This window comes from Sorex araneus, chromosome X (assembly GCF_027595985.1).
Source record: "Sorex araneus isolate mSorAra2 chromosome X, mSorAra2.pri, whole genome shotgun sequence".
In the NCBI taxonomy this organism is placed as follows: domain Eukaryota; kingdom Metazoa; phylum Chordata; class Mammalia; order Eulipotyphla; family Soricidae; genus Sorex; species Sorex araneus.
This window is the reverse complement of record NC_073313.1, coordinates 316,592,191-316,617,328: the sequence shown is the minus strand read 5'-3', so window position 1 is coordinate 316,617,328 and position 25,138 is coordinate 316,592,191. Positions and strand designations below refer to the sequence as shown.

Here is a 25,138-nt window from a genome sequence, read left to right as displayed (position 1 = left end):
TTATATTCTCAAAATTTAAATAAAACATGAAAGATATATTTTCATAAGAAGACCCAAATCAAATTTCTGTTGATGCAATGTTTGATATTTAAAAAAAACACTAGGTAGGGGCCAGAGAGAGAGTACAGTGGGTAAGGTGCTGGCCTTGCATGTGTCTGATGTGGGTTCAATCTCCAGTACTCCGTATGGTCTCCTGAGTCCTGCCAGTTGTGATCATGAGTACAGAGCCAGGTATAAGCCCTGAGCACAGTCTATATTTTCCCAAAAATAGGGGAAGGAAGAAAGAAAGGGAAAAAGGGAAAGAAAGAAAGAAAGAAAGAAAGAAAGAAAGAAAGAAAGAAAGAAAGAAAGAAAGAAAGAAAGAAAGAAAGAAAGAAAGAAAGAAAGAAAGAGAGAAAAGAAAGAAAGAAAGAAAGAAAGAAAGAAAGAAAGAAAGAAAGAAAGAAAGAAAGAAAGAAAGAAAGAAAGAAAGAAGGAAAGAAAGAAAGAAAGAAAGACACTAGATAGATTAGTGACAGATTCAATGTCACAGAAGAAGAAATGTTTAGGGAATTTAAAAACACAGCATTCGCATTTGGGACTGGAGTTTGCAATCTTTGGTCATTTGCCCAAATGATCAGCACAAACAAGCAAAGAAGGGGTGCCTGCTCAGTGTCTCTGGGCCTTTTGGAAAACAGGGAGCTTTTCCTTAGGCCACAGGCATACAGATCTACAAGCAATGTGATATTTGAACACTCAGAGAAAGGGCACTATTCAAAAGGGAATATTCACAAATGTGAGCATGGCAAACGGGGAGAGTGTGGGCTTTCCAACATTACATTAGTGTTGCTATAAACAAAGTGAAGGGGGCAAGCTTCTTGTTGAGAGAATAATTGTTGAGTGCATCAAGCACTCTAAGAGCTGTGCTAGCTTCCTGGAACATGGAAAGGAAAAGGGTCAGAAAAAGAAGGAATTTCAGAAAAGATCCAAGACCTGGGTTCAATAGAAGGGCCAGCCTGCTCCGTCCTAGAAATGGGGACGATGGTTCTCCATTGGGAGAGTGAAGGGAGAGGAAGCGAACTGCTGGAATCTGCTCCCTGGAAATTTATAGCACAAAAACAATAAAACAAAAACTAACAAGCAAAAATAAAAAAAAAAAACAAAAAAACAAAAAAGAGGAGCAGAAGGGAAGGAAAGAACTCTGGACTATAAATGTTTTTCTTGCTTGAGTAGATGGTACCCCATTCCCATAGAAATATTTAAGCAAACTTTTAAAAAGAAGAAGAAGAAGAAAACATTGCAGTAGGGGCCATGCCAAATGAAACATAGAGTGGAAAAGAATTTAAACATCATGCAAAGGCCGTCGGAAGCTGTGGGGGACATTTCAAACAGCTTAATAGACGTGTAGTTGGAATCCCTGATGTGGGGCAGAGGGAGAGGGGAACAGGGAAAACAGAGGAGGGAACAGTGACCTCTCAGTGTCTGAGCCTAATGAAAACTAGAAACCCACACCCCAAAGTTTCAATCAACCCCAAGCGCAAGCTCCAGGAAGATACCTACAGTAGGACATTTCGTAAGTTGTTTGAAATCACTACAGACAAATCTTCAAAGCAGTCAGGGGACTTCCTGTTCAGAACAATGAACTAGAAACATTGGCCCCTGTCAAGCGCCGTGGCAAACCTGTATACAAGACAGATTCGGGAAGAAGATTCGGAGAAGGCGGGCGGTGGTGTGACACAGCAGCCGGAGTCGGGGATCTTCTTCTTTCCTCATGGGGGCTAAAAAATATGACAGCCTGGAAATGCCAAGGGGTAAAAGGCAGGACCAAGAAAATTCCACTCTCTGAGTCAAAGGATCAAGAAAAGGAATTCCTGGCAAGAGAGAGAATAACTGCTGGGTTCCAGCCAAACAAAACAGAAGAAACTGGCCCGGTGCCTGCCTTCAAAGGCCAAGTGAGGAGGCTAGATTTTCCCTCTGGTCAGCTCCAGGGAGGGATCTTAGCCCCTTGCCTGTCCTCACACATGGCAGAGGAGTGCGAGGGGCGAGCTGGGAAGGGCAAGAGGGAATGACAAGGTTCCTCTCCACTGCAGAGGCTGTGTGGGGAGCGGCAGTCCCCTGTCCTGCTCAGCAGTGACAAGACGCTTCTGATGTGTCCAGGGAAGCTGAGAACAGAACCTGATGTCTGTCCCCAAGCAGTGGAAGTAAGGCAGCATCTCCAGCACCCTCGCAGAGCGGTGGCAGAGGACAGTGGAGAGAGATCTGAAAATAAGGCCGCCTTATAATGCTCAAGAATAGTCAGACATCAGCAATGAAATAGACACAGAAAAATAACAGAATTTTAAAAAAGTGAAACAAAAGATGATTATCTGTAAAGATCAAGAAACAACAACCTTGGACCAAAAATGGAAAAGAAAAACAGATTCATTCTTGGGATCAGTAAGGTGTGTTTTCTTCTTTTTTCCCCATGATCATGACTGAACCTGAAGACATCAATACAGATACACAAAGGATGCTATTGACATCTTGCATACATCAATCTGTCAACTTTAATGAAAGAGATGAGTACCTCAAAAGACAGACTAACGTAATTCACCCAATAGGAGTAGAACAAAATCTACCTAAAAATTCAAGAGAAAGAAACATGTCTTTTTTTGTTTGCTTGTTTTGAATTTTGTATTTTGGGGCCAATCCTGGAAACGCCAGTGGTCACTCCTGGCTTATTTTGCTCGGGGGACTATATGGGATGCTGGGGATTGGACCAGGGATGACCACATGCAAGACAAGTGCCTTACCCTCTGTACTGTCCCTCCAGTCCAGGAACATGTCTTAACTCCATTTAAAAATTCATAATACTCTGATTCCAAAAAGAAGTCTAAGACAGTACGAAAAAGCAAACACCAGGCCACCTGGGCTATACCTGTGTGTGACTTTAACCCACAACCCATTTCTCCTGCTCCTTAGACACGAATATTAACCAAAAAAATTTGGGGGTGGGGCTCACCTTTCAGGTGCTCAGAGCTTACTCCTGGCTCTGTGCTCAAGAATAACTACTGGAGGACTCAGGAAACCCTATGGAGTGCGAGAGAGCAAACCCAGGTTGGTCACGAGCAAGGCAAGCGCCTTGACTCACTATAATATCACTCAAGCTCCTTAACAAAACACATGCCAGGATTTTTATTCTGTAGCTAGCAATTCCCACCAAATCCCAGGGAGAGTTTTTATACATACAGACAAAAAAGAATTCTAAAATTTACACTGAAAGGCAAAGGAAATAAACAGTTAAATCAATTTTGCAAAGGAAGAATAAAGTCAGTGAAATCAATTTACCTGTCTTTAAGATTTAATTGGGCTGGAGCGATAGTACAGCAGGTAGGGCTTTTGCCTTGCACGAGGCCAACCCGGGTTTGATTCTATCGTCCCTCTCAGAGAGCCTGGCAAGCTACTGAGAGTATCCCGCCCACACGGCAGAGCCTGGCAAACTACACATGGGTATTTGATATGCCAAAAACAGTAACAATAAGTCTCACAATGGAGACGTTACTGGTGCCCGCTTAAGCAACTCGAAGAACAATGGGATGACAGTGCTACAGTGCTAAGATTTAATTACAGTAATCAAGAGTTTACGATACTGGCAGAGATGAAACAACAGAACAGAAAAAGAAAACTCAGAAATGAACCTGCACACAAGTACCCAGCTGGCTTCTGAGAAAGATAAAAAGGCAATTCAATGGAGGAAGAATAGTTCTCTCAACACATGTGTGGGAGCAATTCAATATCCATCCCTTAAGAGCCTTGTGAGGACAGGGAGAGGGAGAGAGAGAGAGAGAGACAGAGAGGGAGGAGAGAGAGACAGAAACAGAAAGAGAGACAGAGACAGACAGACAGACAGACAGACAGACAGAGACAAATGCAAAGAGACAGACAGAGACAGAGAAAGAGTACTGGGGTTAAGACATACTGGTTTTATCCCTCACACAATATATGGTCCCTCAAGTGCCGCTGTGCACGCCCCTAAGCTCAGAGTCAAGAGTAGCCTCTGAGTGCTTCAGGTGTTGCCCCCAAATCCAATCTGGACCCCATCAGGAAAGAACACAAATGGCAATTTGCACAGACTTTAATACAAAGAAGTATTATCATCTGCAGGGGTGATAATACTTCTTTATATTACTTATTTAATGCAATTTAATACAATTTGTATTAAAACACAGGGGCCAGAGCAGGACAGTGGGTAGGATGTTTGCCTTGCACAGCACTGACCCAGGTTCAATCCCCAGGATCCCATAGGGTCCCCCAAGCACTTCCAGGAATGATTCCTGAGTGCAGATCCAGGAGTAATCCCCGGACCTCACCAGGGGTGACCCCAAAAGAAAAAAAATACAGAGGTAACACAAGAAGAAATACAAGGAATTTAGATTTGGAAAGAAGTGAAGCTGCGATTGTTGGTCTCTGATAAAACAACATAGGTAGAAAGCCAGAGAGTCTTGCACTGCGGAGATGGCCCAGTGGGCCGGAGCACATGCTCTGTGTGCAAGAGATGCAGGCTTAATCCCTGACACCACAGGGTCCCTTAAACCCTGCCAGCAGGGCACCAAGAACAGCCCCCGCACATTACCAAGTATGCCCCAACCCCCCTTGAAGAGTAATTTGACCTGAACTTTATACCTTACACAACAGTATATTTTATACATTTATCAATATAACATATATATGTAAATATCTTGGTTTGTGGACCATACCCAGCAGTGCTCGGGGTGTACTAACTTCTGGCTCTAGACTCAGGGATCATTCCTGGCGGATCTTGGAGGACCATATGTGGTACCAGGGATCAAACCAAGGTTGACTGCATGCAAGGAAAGAGTCCTACCCACCGATCTAATGCTCCAGCCTGACATTTCTATTTATGCCTTATATATCTCAAATTTGAGCCATATATTTTATTTTAATTTTTTTCTTTTTGGGTCACACCTGGCAATGCACAGGGATTACTCCTGGCTCTGCACTCAGGAACCACCCCTGGCGGTGCTCAGGGGACCATATGGGATGCTGGGAATCGAACCCGGGTCGGCCGTGTTCAAGGCAAATGCCCTACCCACTGTGCTATTGCTCCAGCCCCCATGAGCCATATATTTTAAATGAAAATGTAATATTATTAAACTCAGCAGGAAATAGGGGAGAAGTTCTTGGACCTTGAAGAAAACTTGCATAAAATACTTAAAAATAGCAACATCTGACCAAGAACTCATGTCTAAGATATATACAGGAACTATAAAAGTTACCAGAGAAGGACTGGAGACAGCAGGTAGAGCATTTACCTTACACGGAGCCAAACTGGGTTCAATCCCTGGCACCACATGTGATCCCCTGAGCCCTGCCAGGAATGAATCTGAGTCCAGAGCTAGGAGTAAGCCTTGAGTACTACTAGGTATGGCCCCAGAGCCAGAAATAAATCAATAAAAATAAAACATCAGAGGAAAAAAACATTCTAACAAGGAAGTATCTAAATAACATGCAGGGAGTTTCAGTGAAGACACGAGGCAGAGAACATACAATCCTGAACAGTGCTCATTATGAAGATGCAAGTCAAGACCACAATGAAGCATCCCCCACAAGTTGTAGAAGATACAAAATGAAAAGGAGTGACAATATGAAATGCTGGAGAGGAAACAGATACTGGAGTCTCTTAGACATTGCTGGATGGATTGTAAAATGCTAATAGCCACTCTAGAAAATAGCTTCTATTTTCTGGAAATAAAATCATCATTTATTTCCTATTTTCCTTAAAAGAGAGGCCAGGAATAATACAGGGACTGAGAGACTTGCCTTGCATGCGGCTTTATGTTCAGCAATAGAACTCCTGAGGTTTTATCTCAGAGAAATAAAAACTATACAAGATTTCTCATATCAATTTTGGTAATAGCTAAACACATGGAAACCAAAATGTTTTACAGTGGGTGAATGCTTACATAAAATGTTTATATCTATACCATAAAATGTTTATATCTATATCATGGCTGGAGCAATAGCACAGCGGGTAGGGCATTTGCCTTGCATGCGGCCAACCCAGGTTTGATTCCTCCATCCCTCTTGGAGAGCCCGGCAACCTACCTAGAGTATCCCGCCTGCACGGCAGAGCCTGGCATGCTACCCGTAGTGTATTCGGTATGTCCAAAACAGTAACAACAAGTCTCACAATGGAGATGTTACTGGTGCCCGCTCGAGCAAATTGATGAACAGCAAGACGACAGTGCCACAGACAGTGCATACCATGAAATAATATCTTGTCAATAAAAATAAATCAACTTTGAATACACACAATGACTTGCATAGGTCTCAAAGGCAATATGCTGAGAGGAAAAGGTGAATCTCAAAAGATATCACATTCTGTTTGATGCCATTTATGTAACAACTCAAATTACAGAGATGCAGAACAAATTAATGATTGCCAGAGGTTTTGGTCTTTTATACAAGAGAGAAAAAGTTTCTTTTTTTAAAACCCACTGTTATCTTGGAGCCCTAGGACTTGCAGCTATATATACTCTGAACCAGGAAGCCTGCTGTCACACAGTGCTCTCTTGAATTTCCTCTACCTCTGTCTTTTTTGCAAACTCACCCTCCTCATTCAATCTAAAAATGTTGGCATCTCTTAAGGCACACTCTTTGTCTGTCCTCTCCTCCCTGGCTCAGAAGCCTTACCAAGTAATCTCTTTCATGCTTGGTGCTTAAGTGCCATCTACAGAAGGAAAGATCAGATGGGACAAAACCCCAACTAGCTACTGGCTAGCTCTATTTTGATGCTTCAAAGGCACCATAAACTCACAGTGTCTGGGTCAGAATTCCACCTCCCCCCCCCCCCCGCCATCATACAAGGCACTCTTCTCTGTGTTAGGGGATGTCATGACTTTTCATCTAGCCAGGCAGCTCTCCAACCAGAATTCAGTCCTTCCCCTCCCTCCATCTTTCTCCCTTTTCCACCCTGTCTTCTCCTAGCAACTTTTTCTCTCTAAACCTCTGGGATCATTAAATTTCTCACCATCCCAGACAAAGTCGCCATGTTAGCCTGCCTCAATGGCCTCCTGTGATGCCTCTGTGATGCTTTTTAGATTTGTTCATCTTCTTTGACACTCAGCCCATTAATAGGCGGTATCTGATTCCCATTGCCTTTCCTGTGGGTTGAACTTAGAGACTCAGCCTCATTAAACAGAGTGCAGTAAATGACACTGCGTAACTTCCAAGGCTGCACATTAGTCTGTTTGCAAGGCCTGCATATTAATCAGACTACCCTAGATTGGATGGTTTAAACAACGGAAATAGATTTTCTCATAGTTCTGGAGGCTGGAAGTCTGAGATGTTGGTGTCAATGTGTTGGTTTTCTCAGGAATCTCTCTCTGGCCAGCAAATGGTCACCTCTCTGCCTTCACACATGGCCGTCACTGGTTTCCCTGTGTGTCCAAATATCCTCATCTGATAAGAACACTGGATTCGGGCCCACCTTAAGAGTCTCATTTTAACGTAATTAAATCTTTTAATCTCCCAAATTTCTTTTTTTTCTTTGTTTGCTTTTGGGTCATACCCGGCAATGCTCAGGGGTTACTCCTGGCTCATGCACTCAGGAATTACTCTTGGTGGTGCTCAGGGGACCATATGGGATGCTGGGGTTTGAACCCGGGTTGGCTGCTTGCAAGGCAAACACTCTACCTGCTATGCTATCACTCCAGCTCCTCTCCCAAATTTCTTATCACAGTCTGATAGAATAAATCCAGAGCTCTCATCTGAAGTCCATTTGCTGGGGTCCTGGGAACATTTCACTGGTGGGTCTGTGTTACCAAACCATGAATGGTGGGCTGCCAGGGGAGACTACTGGTTGCTGGTGCTACTGCCACTGCAACGGAGAGATGGAGCATGTGGCAGGATCCTGGGGCTGGATTAAGCTGACAGGTTGCACAGGGCGGGCACCTGGGGAACACAGGTAGTGCAGGAACCGACCTCTCAATACCAATGAAACAGTGAAAGCTGTTCCTCTCTAGGGCCCTCCGTGGTCACTGCTTTAGTGTCAGCTAGAAAGAAAAAATACTTAATATGCCTGAGTCCGTTTCAGAGAGAAGGCCAAAAAAAGGTCAATCTGGCACTGAGACCCATCATAAATATGGGGTCTCATATCATAATAGATGAACAATAAATAGATAGCTGACACAGTTCCTCTCTTTGACTATTCTGCTTCCAAGACACACCTTTTCCCACAGATTTGAACTTGGCATAACAAGTTTTCTATTTTTTTTTAATTGAGCGGTGGAGGCAATTCTTATGAGTGAAGTTCTTATTCTTTTCTCCAAAGTCATGGTAGCCATCACTGGCTAGGTCAATAATTTCTTCAAATTCAGTAACAGCCTTCCTGCATTTTCTGTTGCCTAAATTATAAAATTTAGTTCTGAAAATGTGCATATGAAGTAGAAATGGGAAGGAGAAGTGCATATCCAACTCAAGCCATCAAGCAGAAAATACTAAGATACTCCTACACTTCCTTTTGCTGTCATTTGAGGCTGGCCATCATCACTTCACATTCTGTATTTCCCTGTATTCCCCTGTCCTCAATGTCCTCAATGAGAGCCTCAGGTGGGGGCAGATTCTTACCTAGAGGGGAAACCTGGAAAGGTTTGAGCTGTCAATCATTCATCTTTTGGGGTTGTCTTCGTTTTTCATTAAATTTTACCATTTTTCCCCCATTAAGCTTTATTATTAATGTGTGCTTGTGCGGTAAATCTCTGCTCCTTTCATGACAGAAGTCCAAGGTTATCAACCTGCCACTAGATGCTCAGCTGAGACCCTGCCATTCCTGCCACCTGGGGCATTTTGTTCAAGGGTGCATTGAGCATCCACCTGGGGTGGCTGGGGAGAGAGGCTGCTGACACTGACCATTGGTCATTAAATGTCTCTTCTGCAGTGGGGTGCCTTTTGAGTGGCGTCACATGTGGATGAGTAGCTCTAGTCTGTGCCCAGTCAGAGAGGTCCATCCACATACCTCTTCTCCAAATTTTCTTTTCACCTAGAAAATTACAAGAGTGGAGGAGATTCAATGTCTATGTTAACTTGGCTTGCAAAGAGGTTCTGATATCTGCGCAAACATTATTCGGCATCTATCTTCAAGAGCTTTGCTTGTTTGTTTGTTTGTTTTGGGACATGCCCATTGGTGCTCAGGGCTTACTCCTGACTTTGTGCTCAGCAATAGCTCCTGGCAGGCTTCAGGAGACCCTACGGAGAGCAGGGGATCTGCTGTGTGCAGGGCAAGCATCCTACCCACTGTACTTTATTTTATTTTATTTTATTGGCTTTTTGGGTCACACTCGGAGATGCACAGGGATTACTCCTGGCTTATGCACTCAGGAATTAATTCCTGGCGGTGCTCAGGGAACCATATGGGACGCTGAGAATCAAACCTGGGTGGGTAAGACAAACGCCCTACCCACTGTGCTATTGTTCCAGCCCCCTCCCCCCCCAATGTACTATTGCTCCAATCCCTGAGGGTGTTTTCAGGATAAGATTGAAATGCAAGTTAGTGGGCTTTGAGTACAGCAATCTCCCCTTCATAATGATGGGACTGTAATTCAAACTCTTCCCCACTCTTTTCTGAGTCTCCAGCTTGCTGGATATACAATCCTTCACAACCATGTGAGCCTCTCTCTCTCTCTCTCTCTCTCTCTCTCTCTCTCTCTTCTCTCCTGCCCATCTCTCTGTCCATCCATCCATCTGTCCTGGCTAATACACCAACCTTCCATTCCTAGTTCTTTCTATTTCAGTGGCTCACCTGGTCAGTGTCTGAGCATGGCTCAATGTCAAGTCAAACACACAAAGTCATAAACTTCCCAGAGTCCCATCCACAGGAGAATTTTCTTTCATCCCTGACCTTCACATCCATCCCTGAGTGGGCTGGTCAGGCTACAGCTGATAACTTTTGAGTGTTAACACTTATGGTTTTGATGTACAAAGGTACTATTCCTTGATATCACCAAGTCCCCAGAACCACGGTTCTTAGGCCATTTCCTAACTTTTGAGTGAGATCAGCGCCATTTTATGTAGACCTATCTGTAAGTCAGCATGAATTTTGTCCTCCTTGGTGAACTATTCCTAGAAAACCACCCAGGAGGCCACAGGTGTGGGATGAGAGAGAAATGCGGTGTCTGGGGTTCGAGTCAAGCAAAAGTGAGTTCCTGCCGCTCCAGCTCAGCGGAGCTCCCACAGCTATGGGGCTCGGCCTCTCACCCACTGCTTCCATCAGCTGCCAAACCACCACTTCACGCATCCAACATAAAGATGTCCTTGACACCCGGATTGTTTGGGGATGCTCGGGCCACATGGCCACGAAGCCCAACAGTAAGTCAGGGCTGTTTTTGTTTTCTTTGAACCATGGAGAGATCGGGATTGACCATACTGCCAATTATCTGTTTATGAATACATCATTTCAGCACCACACCCATCATCAGCGTGACAATTCCCTTCTCCAGAGTCCCCAGGCCCCTTCCCAGTCACACCCCACCTTCCCATGTAAGCTCAGTCCTATAGACAAAGTCCGTTTCTTCAAAGAACAGTGACCTGCAGAAGAGGGTGTCCGATGCCCCATCCCAGAGTCTGGCTGTGGTGATTCTCCTACCGGTGATCCCTGCGGGCTCCCCATGTATCTCTGTGGGCCATGAACATCAGCAAGTGATGGCTCCTCCCCTGCCACCGCCACTTGCAAATGCCTGTGATACGTGGGCAAGAATCACTTGACTGGTATTCTTCTTGCTGGAGATAGTATAGCAGAAGGCGCTTGCCTTGCTTGCGGCAGACCTGAGTTCTATCTCTGGTACCCCAAAGGATCCCCTGAACACATAGCACTGTCAGCTGTGGCCCCAACACCCTTCCCCGCCCTCCCTCCTCAGAAAAGAATTACTTGGCTGAGTCTCTGTGATGTACTAACAATACAAACAGTTCTGCAGTAATTGCTGGTCACAACAACCTCCTACCTGGTGTCCCTGTATCCACGCCAGCCGGCTGCCTTCACCCCAGTGTCTTTTCAGGTGAAAGGCAGGTGTCAAAACACAGACTGAGCATGCATGTCAGTGGCTTCAAGCTGCTCTCAGGATTAAGAGACACTTCACTCTATCCACCTCCCCATTCATCCACACTGCGTGAGGTTTCTGGGCTCCAAGCCCTGTGAACCCAGCCTGGTCCTGGACACTGCTGATTTCTTCCCCATCCACAGTTCTTCCCCAGACTCACTCCTGCTCATCCTTCTGAGGGAGACTCCCAAGATCACATGACCTGTCCAAAGAGTCCTACAGACCTCCGCTTCATGGCAGTGGCGCTGGTTCTACGTTTACACTTGTGTGCACTTTGTGCGGGGCGTGGTGGGGAGGGGTGTTTGGGCCACACCTAGCAGTGCTTGGGGCTTACTCCCCACTCTGTGCTCAGGGATCACTCCTGGAGGGCTCAGGGAACCAGAGGCCATGCCAGAGGGACCCTGTGAGGTGCCTGGGATGGAATTGCAGTTGGGTTGCTTGCCAGACAAGCATCTCAACCTCTGCACTATCTCTACAGCCCCTGTGCAATGTACCTTACTAACATCTGCACACGTCTGAAATTTGGGTTTATATCTGTGCCACACCCAGTGATGTACTCAGGAATAATTCTTGTAGTGCTGGGGGGACCATATGGGATGCTGGGGATCAAACCTGGATAAGCTGTGTTCAAAGCAAATGTCTTAGCCGCTATGCTATCTCCCTGACCCCACATGCAAAAATTTATGCAAGGAATGATAGACACACTGGGAAAAGTGTTGTAAAAATCCTGCTATTTAATTTCAGACCTTGACACGGTGTGACAGCACAGGAACTTAAAAAAAAAAAAAAGAACCCGTGACTGGGGAACAGTGGGTCAAGGGGTGGGAAGGGACGGAAGCTGAAGTGAAGAGGCCTCCCGGAAAGACTCTCCGTCACGTCTAGCACAGCACTGAGCGGCTCTCAACACAGGTCCTGCACTCACAGAAATGGCTGAGCCATCGTCTCAGAGGGCAAAGGGCCTGTACCAGGGCTGTTCATTAATGGCTCTCTGGGCCGTCTCGGCATGGGCCCGCCCCCACAGGACCTCACATGCCTATGTGTCACATACGGGGCACTGGGGTGAGTGTGGGATGCCAGTCCAAGACCAGGGTCTCATCCCTTCTACCTCTTGGGCCGCCCCACCCTGCCCTCCTCCCGCTGCTGGAGTCTGTCAACAGAGGAGGGAAACTAAGGGCTCCCCGGTGCTGCCAGGTGGGCAGTGGCTGTGGGGGACTGAAGGGTGGCCTGCTCTCTGGAGCTCTATTTTAGTCCTGGATATTTTACTATACTTGGTGATTTCTCAAAACAGGGAAAATGCTCTGCCAGGCTTCATTTGCTATGTTCCTGGGGCTGGCACTCAGCCAATATGGGGCAGGAAAGGAAAATTGGTGGAGGAGAGGCCGGGCTGGGCTTGCCCCACCAAGTGTGTGTACATGTGTGCTTGTGTGTGTGCAGGTGTGTGTGTGCCTGTGTGTGTGAGCATGTGTGTGTGTGCCTGTGTGTGTGTGAGCATGTGTGTGCCTGTGTGTGTGTGAGCGTGTATGTGATCAACATCTCTCTTTTTTTTCTTTTTGGGTCACATCCAGTAATGCACAGGGGTTACTCCTGGCTCATGCACTCAGGAATCGCTCCTGGCGGTGCTCGGGGGACCATATGGGATGCTGGGAATCGAACCTGGGTCAGCTGTGTGCAAGGCAAATGCCCTACCCGCTGTGCTATCGCTCCAGCCCCAATCCAAGTCTCCTTAGGCCCATTGCCTCATGCTTCATTCAGAAGCCTGTGTCCAATCAGTTGACCGTCCCGCTTGCCCCTGCACTGTTGAGGCCCGGCAAGTGACAGAGAAGTTCCTGAAGGCCTTTTCTTGCTGGGGATGTGGGGGACGAGCCCAGGAAGAGGAAGAGGCGGCACAGAGCCTGCCTCCACAGGAGGTTCGTCACCTTCAGAGGCAGCTGAGAGGGCAGAGCAGAGGGGCCAGCGCTGCAGGTCCAGGTACGAGGCCTGGGTGGGGTGCGACTGGGGCAGCACTGGCTTCTGGGGGCACAGGTGTGTGTGTGTGGAAAGGGCCTGTGCAGGTCAGAGCCCTTGGTCTTGGCCTTCCCAGGGACAGGGGCTGTTCCCAGGGCAGATGGGGCCTCACCTGTATCTCGCTCTCGTCTGCAGACTCGGAGCCCAGCTGAAGCCTGCACATTCCCTTACTCGCCGAGGGACAAAGTCCGTGTGAGTCCTGTTGGTGGGTGTGTGACCAGCGAGATGGCCGGCCTCCAGCGCAGGCGAGTGAGGGAGGGCCTGGAAGGGGCCCAGGGGTCCTCAGTGCTCACCAAAGCATCCGTAGCCTTGGGGTTGGCCTGGGGTGGAGAAGTTTGGGCGGGCAATGAAAAGACAAGGAATCCCGTTGAGGATGTCAGAACCTGCTCCGAGCCTCAGAGCCTCGGGATTCAGCGTCTCCGCTTCTCTCTGGAATGTGTGCGGCAAGGAAGGTGGGAGAGATGTAGGAGAGGGAGGGCTCCAGAGGTCCACGGTCTTCAAGGACATCCCGGACACTGCACAATCTGAGGAAGGTTCTCAGATCCTCACACTGAGTTCTTGTTTTAGTCACAGTTCTGCGGGACACCTCCGGCACCTTGTGCACTCGCCGACTCACTCACTGCCCAGGACCTCTCTGCCGTCTAGTATTCCCACAGGCTGGGCTTCAGAAAGGCAGAGGCTGTGTCCTAAGAACCTGTTCCAAAGGTGCCCAATAAACCTGAGGAACCTTTGAATCCCTAAACGCTGATTCCCTGTGGAATTCTCATGCCTGGTGGGTGGAAGGCGTTTAACACGTGATGCTGGCATGTACCACCCGGGAGCTCACTATGCTGAGTTTCGATGAATCATAGCAATGTGTCACTATGTCTAGAGTTCCTGTGTCAAGCCTCCCTTAACACCTGGAACTCAGAAAGATCAGGGAAGAAAGCGGGTCACTGGATTGTGACTTCTGGGTGTGAAGGAAGAGGCAGGAAACTCAGAGCAGATGCCCTGTGGTTAGCTCAGAGGGCAAATGGCTCTGCAACCTTAAGTGCCTCTAAGGCAGAGAACGTGAGGGAGTGTTGGTATTCCTGAGGGTCCCAGGTTAGGGACTGATCAAAGGTTAGGGACTGGGAAATGCTGGCTAGGAACAAAACTCTGTCTCTATGGTAAGGGAGAGGAGAGGGTTTCTTTTAGAGTATGATTCTATGAAAATCCCACTTTGGCTACTTGAAAGCAGACCTCCTTCCCCGGCGTGTCTGACACGATGGATATTTCTGGAACAGACTACACTTCAAGATTTTGTGTGTGTGTGTGTGTGTGTGTGTGTGTGTGTGTGTGTGTGTGTAAGGTGGGGAGGAGCCAGAGCGATAGCACAGCAGGTAGGGCATTTACCTTGCACGCGGCCGACCTGGGTTCGATCCTTGGCATCCCATATGGTCCCCTGAGCACTGCCAGGAGTAATTCCTGAGTGCAGAGCCAGGAGCAACCCCTGAGCATCGCCCAGTGTTACCCAAAAAGACAAAACAAAATAATAATTATGTGTGTGTATTTGGGGGAGGGGCTTGTGTGGTCTTCAAGGTTAGAGTGGTGAAAGCAGAAATGTTTGACTTTATCTGGTTCAGGCTGGGGTGAAAGCAATGCACTGTGGAAACAGTCATACAGCCTGACGTGTGCTGGTGAACAGAACGAAAGGACTCATCATCCATCCATCCTTTCCCCAAACCCAGTTCACTGGGGGCACTTGTGGAATTTGATAGATTTGGGGTGTTGGGCACTTGAGAAATGTAAAAATGTCTTTGAGGCTATAGAAGAAAGGACAACTAGCTTCTCATCAAAGGGTTCTCCCTCTCGGTCAGCTTCCAGAGGCCAGGCTGGAGTGCGGTCCCCCCCTAGTGGTCAGTAGGGAGCACAGCACGTGTAACCTCAGGCCAAAGGCTGCCGGCGGCCGTCAGATCGAGCCTGCCTGGCTGTTCTAGGTTCTCCTTACTTTTTTTGTCTGTTTGTTTTTGTTTGGGCCACCCCCGGCGGTGCTCAGGGCCCTGCACTCAGGAATCACTCCTGGAAGGGTTCAGGGACCATAAGGGGTGCTGGGGACTGCACAGAGTCGCGGGGTGAAAGGTGAGCGCCCTACCCGCTGCCCCGTTCTCATTCCTTGTCCCTCCCCTGACATAAACACCAGCCCCCTCCCGAACGTGACCCTTAAAAATAAGCCCAGGAGAGGAAGATGCCCGAGTGCCTGGGCTGCGTCTGTCCCCCCACGGGGCACACCCCAAGCACAGGGCACGCAGGGAGGACTCTGGCACTGGCGGGAAGTGTGGCCTGGGGGGTCAGGACACACGCGGGGTTGGAGAAGGTGCCAGGCCTTCTGGCTCCGGTTGGGCTCTAGGGCCAGAGCTCGCTGGAAAGGTTTCCTGCCCAGCATGGGGTGGGGGTAGGGGACCTCTCTTCCGACCACGCCTTTGGGTCGGTGGCCCTGGTGGGGACCTGGGCAAGGCCACCGTGTGCAGCCCGGCATCACTCCCCCCCGCTCCACGACCTCCATCACAGCACTGGGCAGGGGCCAGGCTCACTGCGTGGACGGGCAGGGCAGGGGCATGATGTGTCTGGGATTCAGGCCCCGGGACCTCTGCTCCTTGTCAAGTTTATTTTATTAAAATATACAGAACTGAATACCGGTGGGCACTGAGAACAGAGACCCCCCCCAGGCTGTGCCCAAGGGAGACGCTTCTGCCATGCAGACATGCGGCCAGTTGGCGCCCAGTGTGGGGGACAAGCCCTGCCCCACGGCCACGGCCCCTAAAAGCAGAGCTGCACCCGCAGCGGCAGGGCCGGGCTGGGGCGGGGATCCCTGAGCCGGGGGAAGCTGCCGCCCTCCAGGAAGAGGGGAGAGCGGGCATCAGTGCAACTCCCAGGCCAAGGGCCCCGTCTGGGGGCTCCCAGGGGTCCTCAAAGCCCGTCTCCGCAGTCTCCGCCACTCCTCCTTTCCGCTCCCTCGGGGTCAGGCCTGAGCAGGTGATGGAATGTACGTGTGGGGATGTCCCCGGAGGCCTGCGTGCCGCCGTGCAGGTCCGCCTGGAGAGGTGGGGCCGGCAGCAGCAGCGCTCTCTCCTCTCTCCGTCCGTTTCCTCTGCCTCTCTCCCCTCCACCTCTTTTGTGCTTTTGAACTGGGCTGGGCTGGATTTGGGCAGGAGCTGGCCCCGTGCTTCTTCCCCGGGGCGTCTCACGGAAGCAGAGTGTTCTCGGCGCCCCCTCGCACTGCTGGGGTGTTTGTGCTTTGTGACAGGGTCCGGGTGGGCCCCCATGAAGGGCAGCGCACTGAGGCAGAACCCTAACTGGGGAGGGGGTACCCAGCCGAGGGACAGAGGGAGGGAGGCCCCCGCTGGAGCTTCCCAGTGATGACCTTGGGATGTGGCAGCCTCCCTCCGCGCCCCCCCTCCTCACCCGGGACCACCTGGCTCCTGAGCCCGGTGGGGTGGGCAGTTTGCTCCAGACCCTCCTCTGGGAAGCCAGGCATGTGAGAGGGTGCCTGGCCTGAAGGCAGAGGGAGCAGGGCCCATCCCCCAGGGTGTCATCCTTCTTCCTCAGCTCTGGTGCCCTGGAGTCCCTCTGAGGGGTTCAGGGAGGGGGGTAGGTAGGCAGACGAGGCCAGAGCAGCCCCGCACAGCGCCGGTGTGGTGGAGTAAAATGGGAGTGAGGGTGGCTGGTCACTCCTGGGTGGGGGTGTGGACACTGCCCTCTCAACGGCCACCTGACACAGCATGCCCCACTGACCCCTCTGCCAGCCCGCAGTGTGTGTGTCTGTGTATGTACGTATGCAAGTATGCGACTATATGTGAAAGTGTGTGAGCGTGTGTGTGAGAGAGTCTGAGTGTATGTGTGAATGCACTAGTGTGTGTGAGTCTGAGTGGATGTGTGAGTGTGCGAGTGTATGTGCATAAATCTGAGTGGGTGTGGGTGTGTACGTGTGAGAGAATGTGCGTGTGTGAGAATGCATGTGTGTGACTGTGTGATGGTGTGAGAATGCATGTGTATGAAAGTATGAATGAGAATGTGTATGTGTGTGTGTGTGTGTGTGTGTGTGTGTGTATCTGGAGCAAACTATCCACCTTCTGCAAATATATTAGTGAAAGTTTCTTATGGAGGCTTCTCCTGGCAGGACTGAGGTGCCTTTGGGGGCAGTGGAGGTGCCTTAGGGACCCCTGCGTGTCCTAGATGACGTTTTCGAACAGCTGCATGGAGCTCATGATGTTCTCGTCCTGTGGGAAGAGAAAGCGGGCAGTCTGGCAGAGCGCCCTGGGTGGGCCAGTGGCACCCCCATCCACTCCACCATGAGTAGCGTCTCAGGGGACCTCAGAACCCTCACAGGTGCCCGTGTCATGGGGCTGGGCACAGCCAGACTGCCAGGCAGCCTGGGGCCCGCTGCTGTCTGTGGAGAACCCCCAGAGAGGCGGGAGTGAGGCACTGGGCGTCAGCAGCAGTAGGGACAGTGGAGGCCAGAGCGGGAGGGTGCAGGGGCCATCAGTGACCGGACATGGGGGCTTACCACGTTCTGCTGCCACCCACCTTCTGGCAGGTCTCCAGGAACTCATCGATGGTCACTACCCCGTCCTGATTCCGGTCCATTTTCTGCGACCCAAACCACACCCTTGGTGAGTGTCGCCTCAACCCGCCTGGCCTGGCAGTGGGTGGCCAGGACTGAGGGGTCCCCAGCTTGGGACACGGTGCCACCTGCCCCCCAGGTCCCCAGATGCACCCATCCCAGTTGCTCTTGGATGGCCTCCGGGCCCCCGCTTCCCGAACACAGCCCCAAGCTGCCCCGTCCCTCAGCCCTGGCTCAGGCCCGGGCGGGTGCAGCAACCAAGGCCCAGCTGGGGTGGCTGCAGACCCCACTCCCACCCCCACTCCCCTCACACAGTCCCCGAAGGAGTCTAAGCAGCTCTTGGAAGGCTCCAGAGAGCTGGCCTGGGGTGCGAGCTGCCCACCAGCCTTGGCCATCTGCCTGGAAGAGGGGGCGCAGGTCAGGATGGGGCGCATCGCAGCTCACAGGCAGTCGGCTGGGAGATGCAAGGTCCTGTGTGTGTGTGTGTGTGTGGGGGTGAAGCTTCCCGAGGGCTCCCTCCTGGCCCACTGGGGACACACCTGGAAGAACCTTTCCACGTGCTCCAGAGGTGCATCGTCCCGAAGCACCGGGCAGGTGTGGCGGCCCATCATGTCGTAGATGGACTTCATGATGGCCAGCATCTCCTGTGGGGCAGGCACCGTGTGAGTCACAGGATGGGCTGTGAGTGGGACCCGGGGCACCCCCACCGCGCCCCTGCCGCCACCCCAGCCCTGCACCCAGGTGGTGTGTGGTGGGGGGGGACGCGAGACTTGGACTCTTAGGTGCCCTCTTCCAAGTTTGCATCTCTGCATGTTCGGGCTCAGATCTTGCTCGAAAAGGCCCTCACTAGCCCCCTCTGTTGGTGGGACTGGGGCCAGCCCCACCCCTCGGCTTCATCTCCCTCCCCACCCCCAGCAAGGATGACCCCCGAATCACCAAAGCAGCAGAGCAGGAGTAGGAGGTTCAAGGTGCAGTGAGGGGCGCGTGAACCCCGTTGTCCTCGCCCCAAGCAAGTCCCACTCCTGCCCAACAGTTCTCTCCCGGGACCAGGCTGCAACTGCAGGGGAGAGGTGGGGGGGTGGGGAGGTGGGCTTGGGGCACGGCCTCCTACCTCTTTGGTGATGTAACCGTCCTTGTTAATGTCGTACAGGTTGAAGGCCCACTTCAGCTTCTCGTGCACAGTCCCCCGCAGGAGGATGGACAGGCCCACCACAAAGTCCTGTGGGTGAGAGGGTACGAGTGGCCACCGGCGACCAGGTTCTGCTCCCAGCTGCTGTGCAGGCCCCCAAAATCCACTCCTGTGTTGGGGAGGGGGCTCTTAGCACAACAGCACATGTGCATGTGTGTGATATGCGTGCATGTGTGTGGGGGTGAGCATGGTGGCGGGGAGTCATATTCTCAAATTCAAATGTGCCACCTAAGCCACAGTGAGAGACCCATCGGTCCTGGGAAGGTGGAGTCAGGGGAAGTGCCCTAAGGGAGGGTGCATTCCCCTTTCAGCTCCCCGCGGAGCTGCCTCTCGGGCACCTGGAAACTTCTAATTCTATAAGCTCAGCTCTGGGTCACACACACAGGAGGCCTCCTATGGGACAAATGTGACCAGACACAGCGTTCCAGTGAGGGCTGGCTGGGAAGCCCGGTGGTCTGTGAGAGCCGCCGGAGGAAGGCCTGGCATGGGCCAGTCCCCATATTCGGGCCCCGCCTGCTCCATCCAGGTGTGAGCCCACAGGCTGGGAAAGGAGGGACAGAGATGGCTGCTGGGGGGAAGACACCAAAGACTTAGACCCCACTCAGTATTCTGGGTCTGGGGAAGCCTAAGGGAAAGGGAACGAAGCGATATGGATTAAATATTATTCCAGGAGGAAAAAAATTAACCTATTTGATTCAGAAACTAGGAATCTGGCATTCTTTTTTTTTTTTTCCTTTTTGGGTCACACCCAGCGATCCACAGGGTTACTCCTGGCTCTGCACTCAGGGATTACTCCTGACGGTGCTCAGGAGACCATATGGGATGCTGGGAACTGAACTTGGGTCGGCTGTGTGCAAGGTAAACACCCTACCCACTGTGTTATTGCTCCAGCCCGGAATCTGGAACTCTTAAAGTAAACTAGGCTCTTTTTGGAAAAGCACCAGTAGGGAACAAGAAAAAATGCCTGGAAACTGAAAAGAAAGCAAATGATCAACTCAAAAGTTGGACTGGAATGTATGCAGACTCTTCTAGGAAGCAGCAGAAAAGAAAGACGCTGACAAATCAGAGAGAAAAGAGGACCATGAGCAGGAATATGAGGAAGAACTTGAGGAAATGGGGGAAAGGCTCAGAGTGAGGTGAGAGAGGAAACCCTTTACCAAGAGGGAAAGCTGAATGTCTGAGACAGCCGAGTCCAACTGACCCACAAATGCAGACTGCAGGCTGAGACATATGAGGTAGACATTATAAAGGGGGGGCCTAAAGAGAGAATCCTATAAACTTCCAGAGAGAAAAAAAATCACAAAACAAACAGAACCAGGTCCACACACAGGCATAATTAGTCCCACCTTATGAGGCAGGATCAAGTACACACAGGTGGGATCAGGTGCACACAGGAGAGATCAGGTACACACTGGTGGGATCACATGCACATAGGCAGGATCAGGGACACAGAAGCAGGATCAGGTGCACACAGGTAGGATTAGGTACACACAGGAGGGATCAGGTACACATAGGTGGGATCAGGTATACACACAGGCAGGATCAGGTATACACACAGGCAGGATCAGGTACACACAAGCAGGATCAGCTGCACACAGACAGGATCAGGGACACAAAGGCAGGATCAGGTGTACACAGGCAGGATCAAGTACACACAGGCCGCATCAGGTGCACACAGGCAGTATCAGGTACACACAGGCGGGATTAGGTACACACAGGCAGGGTCAGTTGCACACAGGCGGGGTTAGGTGCACACAGGCAGGATCTGGTACATACAAGCAGACCAGGTGCACACAGGCAGGATCAGGTGCACACAGGCAGGATCAGGTGCACACACAGGCAGGATCAGGTGCACACAGGCAGTATCTGCTACATATAGGCAGGATCAGGTGCACACAGGTGGGATCAGGTGCACACACAGGCAGGAACTCCCTCCTTCAGGCCCTCCTGCCCCAGGCCTACTATGCTGGCTTAAGGACCGGGGATCTCTCTCCTCTGGGATAAACGCATCTCTGCTGGATCAAGCCACGGAAATCCAGACGCCATCAGGGTTCAGAACACACGCACAACCTGAAACCAGAGGCACTGACTCCCCGAGAGCTGACTCTGGGGTGATCCCTGAACACAGCCCCAGGGGCCCAAAGCACTGTCCCCTCTCTTTCCCAAAGCAGCAACCAGACAGGCACACAGAGGACCAGACAGCAGCAGAGAAGGCACCTAGCAGAAGGACTCTGGCATGACACCCAAACACAGTGCCCCCAGACAGACCCACCACTCAGCACTCAGGAGGCCCTTGGGGCGGGGAGCTGGGCCCACTGACATTCCCCTTCACTATGGGCCAGAAAACCTGTGTGCCAGGCCTGTGCCCACACAGGCCCTGGACTCCTCCCTGAAGTCCCAGCTGCTTCCTCAGGGCTACCTGGCCGTGGGGGGCCTGCCACAGGCACTTCCCTGCCACCACTGGGCACCGGACACCATGTGTTGTCACTGAAATCATGGCGAGAACACAGGATTGAGGGGGGTGGTCAGCAGGCAGTGTGGCCTGGGAGGTGAGACGCCCACAAAGGGTGAGCATGGGCTTCTGCAGTGCAGAGAGCTGAGAGCCACAGCAAATCCATCCAACGTTATTTGAAAAGCCCAAGCTGACAGTGACAAACCCCCTGCCGGTCCCTCACACCCTTGCCTGGGCGTCTGGGGGAGAGGGCGGAGCCCTTGTGGTCACTGGCAGAGTGGGGGCCCCTCTGGTCTGAGTCACTGGGCTGGGCTGACCTGCAGCATAAAAATAAATGCAGCAGCATTAGGACAAGTTATTATTACACCAGCACGTCCAGGGGCTTTCTGCCCGCCCGCCCGCCTTCCTGTCAGCTGCCCGTGGCCCTAGACACGGAGCAGCAGGAGCAGAGCTGGGGATCGATCGGGCTGGCTCTCAGCGAGGCTTTCCTCTCCAAAGAGGTTTCAGTGTTTCTCCCGCAGCTATTTATAGGGCCCGGGCTCCACAGATGGGCCACTCTCAAATGACTCCGAGTGCTGGGCCTGCGCAGAGGACGGGAGAACCGGCTTCTCCCTCCTGCCGGGACCATCGGGGGGTGGGGGGGTCCCTGCATAGATTGCTGCAGCTCTCTCTGGCTGGGGCCCTCCAGCTGGTTTCCCCCAAGGGGGTGGACTCCCAGGCTGCTGCCTTGGCTCTGCACTGTGCCCACTTTTCAGAGGCAAACGCAGGCCGGGGTCACCTGCTCAGAGGGCCCCGGGCAGCCCCTGGGCTCGGCGGGGCTGCAAGGGCAGAAAAGGCTGAGGACAGCGCGGCCAGACGGTGAAATCCAATCCCCTATGCACAGTCAGGCTTAGAGACGGCTGGACACACTCTGCGCGCTTCCACAGGGCCACACGTCCAGTTTCTGAGCCCTCGCCATCCCAAGAGGGAAGACCCCAACCTTCCCCCTCACCAGGTGGGCTGCAGGGCAGGAGAGGGGTGGTGGGGGGACCTACCTCAAAGTGGATGGCCCCGTTCCCGTCCGCATCGAAGGCGTTGAAGAGAAAGTGTGCGTAGGTGGTGGCATCTGGGGGCGGCAGAGAGAGTGCTGGGGGCAGGCCAGGTGGTTCCAGCTGGGTCCCCTCTCCTATTGCACTGAGGCAGCCCCAGGCCTCCAGGCAGGAAGTGGGAGAGGGAGAGGGGAGGCTGGATTGAGGTGAAAGGACCCCCTGGTGCAGGGCTGCGGCAGGCAGGGGAGAGGTGGGCGGGTGGGGGCGGGCACTCACACTTACCTCCCTGAGGAAAGAACTGGGAGTAAATGAGTTTGAAGGTGTCTTCATCCACCAGGCCTGTGGGACACTCCTGCAGCAGAAAGTCACCTTACTCAGAGACCTGGGCGCCCCCACCCCACCTCCAGGGCAGGGCGCTCTCCACTCTCTAGGACCCTCACTGCTGAGAGCCTGCTGAGGTGAGCACAGAGGGGGCTAGGCAGAGGCAGCGGGGGGGGGGGGGGGGGGGGGGGGGGGAAGGGCGTACAAGGCGGGGGCTGCGGGGAGAGGCATGGGGGAGGTGGAAGGGGTACCCGGCTGGTGCTGGTGAGGGAAGGCAGGAGAGAGGTGGGAGCGGCATCAGAGTAGAGGCGAGGCAGAAGCAGGAGGGCACCAGGCAGAGGTATAAAGGCCCTTGGGATGCTTATGGGGGCGCTGGGGGCGTGGCCATTGGCTGTGCGCACCTCCCTCCCCTTCCCTCTCCCTCCCCGCCCCCCCCACCGGAGTACTCACGTTCTTGAAGCCCCTGTAGAGCGACTGCAGCTCCTTCTTGGTGAACTTGGTCTGTGCCTGCAGTTGGTCCAGCCCTTCGGGCTGGTGGCGCACCGTGGACAGCTCCAGCTCACTGTCGCTGCCGTCTGCAGGGCACAGACCCAGGGGGGCGGCGTGTGTGACTCCCTCCTCCGCCAGGCTCAGAGACCAGGGAACGCCCGCCCCGACGAACACCCCCGCCCCCGCCTGCCCTGGCCGGCCGCTCTGCCTCCAAGCTTGCTCCCCTGCCTGTACATCTGCCCTCAGTTCCAGAGCTGGGACGGGAGAGGCAGAGCAGCGGGGCTTATCTTAGGGGGACACTGAGGAAAGGAAGGCTGGAAGAAAGCCAGAAAGGAAGGCCAAGAGCTAATGCGTGGATACCTCTTCCATGCAGCCCTTCCTGACTGCACGGGATGGGAGGGCATCTGTGAGCCCCTGGCTGAGGCCACCTGGTGTGGTGTATGTGAGTTATTCACATGTGGGCCAAGACAGAGCAGAGTGTGGACTCAGGGGACTGGATGCAGGAGACCACGGGGGTAGGTGGGAGGGGGCACCAGCAACATAGTAGGCACAGTCCCTGCACACAGCCACCCCTTTGGGCCTGTGTCTTTCTGCACAGGCACCTGCCTGCTCCCTGCTGGGACCCCCTAACCCCTTGCAGCCTCCCGTGGAGCCCAGGACTGCACTGGCACAGACCACTGCCGAGTCTCCCAAGCCAGGGGCTGCTCTCCCTGGGCCTCCCTAGGAGCCCCCTCTTCCAGCACTCCTGGGGCCTTCTCATGGAACATTTGGCCTTGTTAGCTGCGTCTCTCCGGGAGTGGACCTCAGGCCTCCTGTACACCACAAGGAACACCCCCCCGACCCTGCGAAGAAAGAGAAGAAAACGCAAGACCCACCCAGCCGCTATTCATCAAAGGGGTGTCCTTCACACTGAGCCGCAGGCAGATGCGGAAAAGGGGGAAGAGACCTCGTACTGCCAGAGGAAGAACAGGACAAGTAGACGCAAGGAAGAGAGGGCCACAGGACAGCAGAGCTCCACGGATCCCTGAGGGGCCTTTCATCAGGAAGAAGGAACGCAACCGGAAACACATCTGTGTGCCTGTCACGGGGCTTTGGAAGACTTAAAGCAAAAATTCAGAGTCTCTAAAAGAGATGAACCAGGAGTCAGGGCTGCCTGTGTGAATATCCTCTATGTATACCTTCTAAGTGTTACGAATAAAAATGAATGAGGGGAAACACTCCACGACCACCCAATCTGACCTGACTTGGATGTACAAGGCAGAATATGCACATTCTTTCAAAAGCACAGTCAGTGGTTTCCAAGACAGAGCAATTGCAACATCACAGACCATGGCTCGGATCATAATAACATAAAATGAAAATCCCAAACACAAGATATCAAGGAAATTTCAAATATTTGGAAATTAAACAATGCACTTCTAACGAAGGCTTAGGACAGAAGGGAAAATATCACTAAAGTTTTGCAATATTTTGAATTGAATGACAAAGAGGAGGCAGTAAATCAAGTTTCTGGGTGCAGGTAAATGTTCAAGGGAAGTCTATAGCATTAGAGTCCCTTTTTATTTTTCTTTTTGGGTCACACTCGGCAATGCACAGGGGTTACTTCAGGCGAATGCCCTCAGGAATAACTCCTGGTGGTGCTCGGGGGACCATGTGGGATGCTGGGAATCGAACCCAGGTCAGCTGCATGCAAGGCAAATATGCCCTACCCACTGTGCTATCACTCTAGCCCCAGCATTAGAGTTCTTAATTAAAAAAGACGATAGCTAGTGACATTAACTTCTAGATTTAGAAAAGAGCAAATGAAACTCATTATCAGAAGAAAAGACAACAAAAACAAGAGTAGAAACCAGCAAAAAATTAAAAAAGAGCAATATAAAGAACAACAGTCATTAAGAAACTTAATAGGCATGCCATAGGCTGGGCTAAGATTTTTGCTGAAACCCCAGAGCACTGCTGGATGTCTCTCTCACACCCCCCCCACCCCCACACACACACATA

General features: G+C 51.9%; 1 protein-coding gene across 3 annotated transcripts in view; it reads right to left on the bottom strand.

Annotated features, from left to right (window-relative positions):
* Window positions 1-15,688: 15,688 nt before the first annotated feature.
* The window catches only part of KCNIP3 (potassium voltage-gated channel interacting protein 3), a 69,571-nt gene continuing 60,121 nt past the window's right edge, over window positions 15,689-25,138 (bottom strand). For all 3 annotated transcript variants that reach the window (XM_055120513.1, XM_055120511.1, XM_055120512.1), the window contains 7 exons: window positions 23,099-23,223; window positions 22,610-22,679; window positions 22,334-22,404; window positions 18,770-18,877; window positions 18,198-18,302; window positions 17,622-17,684; window positions 15,689-17,314 (listed from right to left, as the gene is read on the bottom strand). In XM_055120513.1, the coding sequence (XP_054976488.1) occupies window positions 17,267-17,314; window positions 17,622-17,684; window positions 18,198-18,302; window positions 18,770-18,877; window positions 22,334-22,404; window positions 22,610-22,679; window positions 23,099-23,223 (590 nt within the window). In that variant the 3' untranslated portion in view covers window positions 15,689-17,266. The remainder of the gene's footprint in view (window positions 17,315-17,621; window positions 17,685-18,197; window positions 18,303-18,769; window positions 18,878-22,333; window positions 22,405-22,609; window positions 22,680-23,098; window positions 23,224-25,138) is intronic.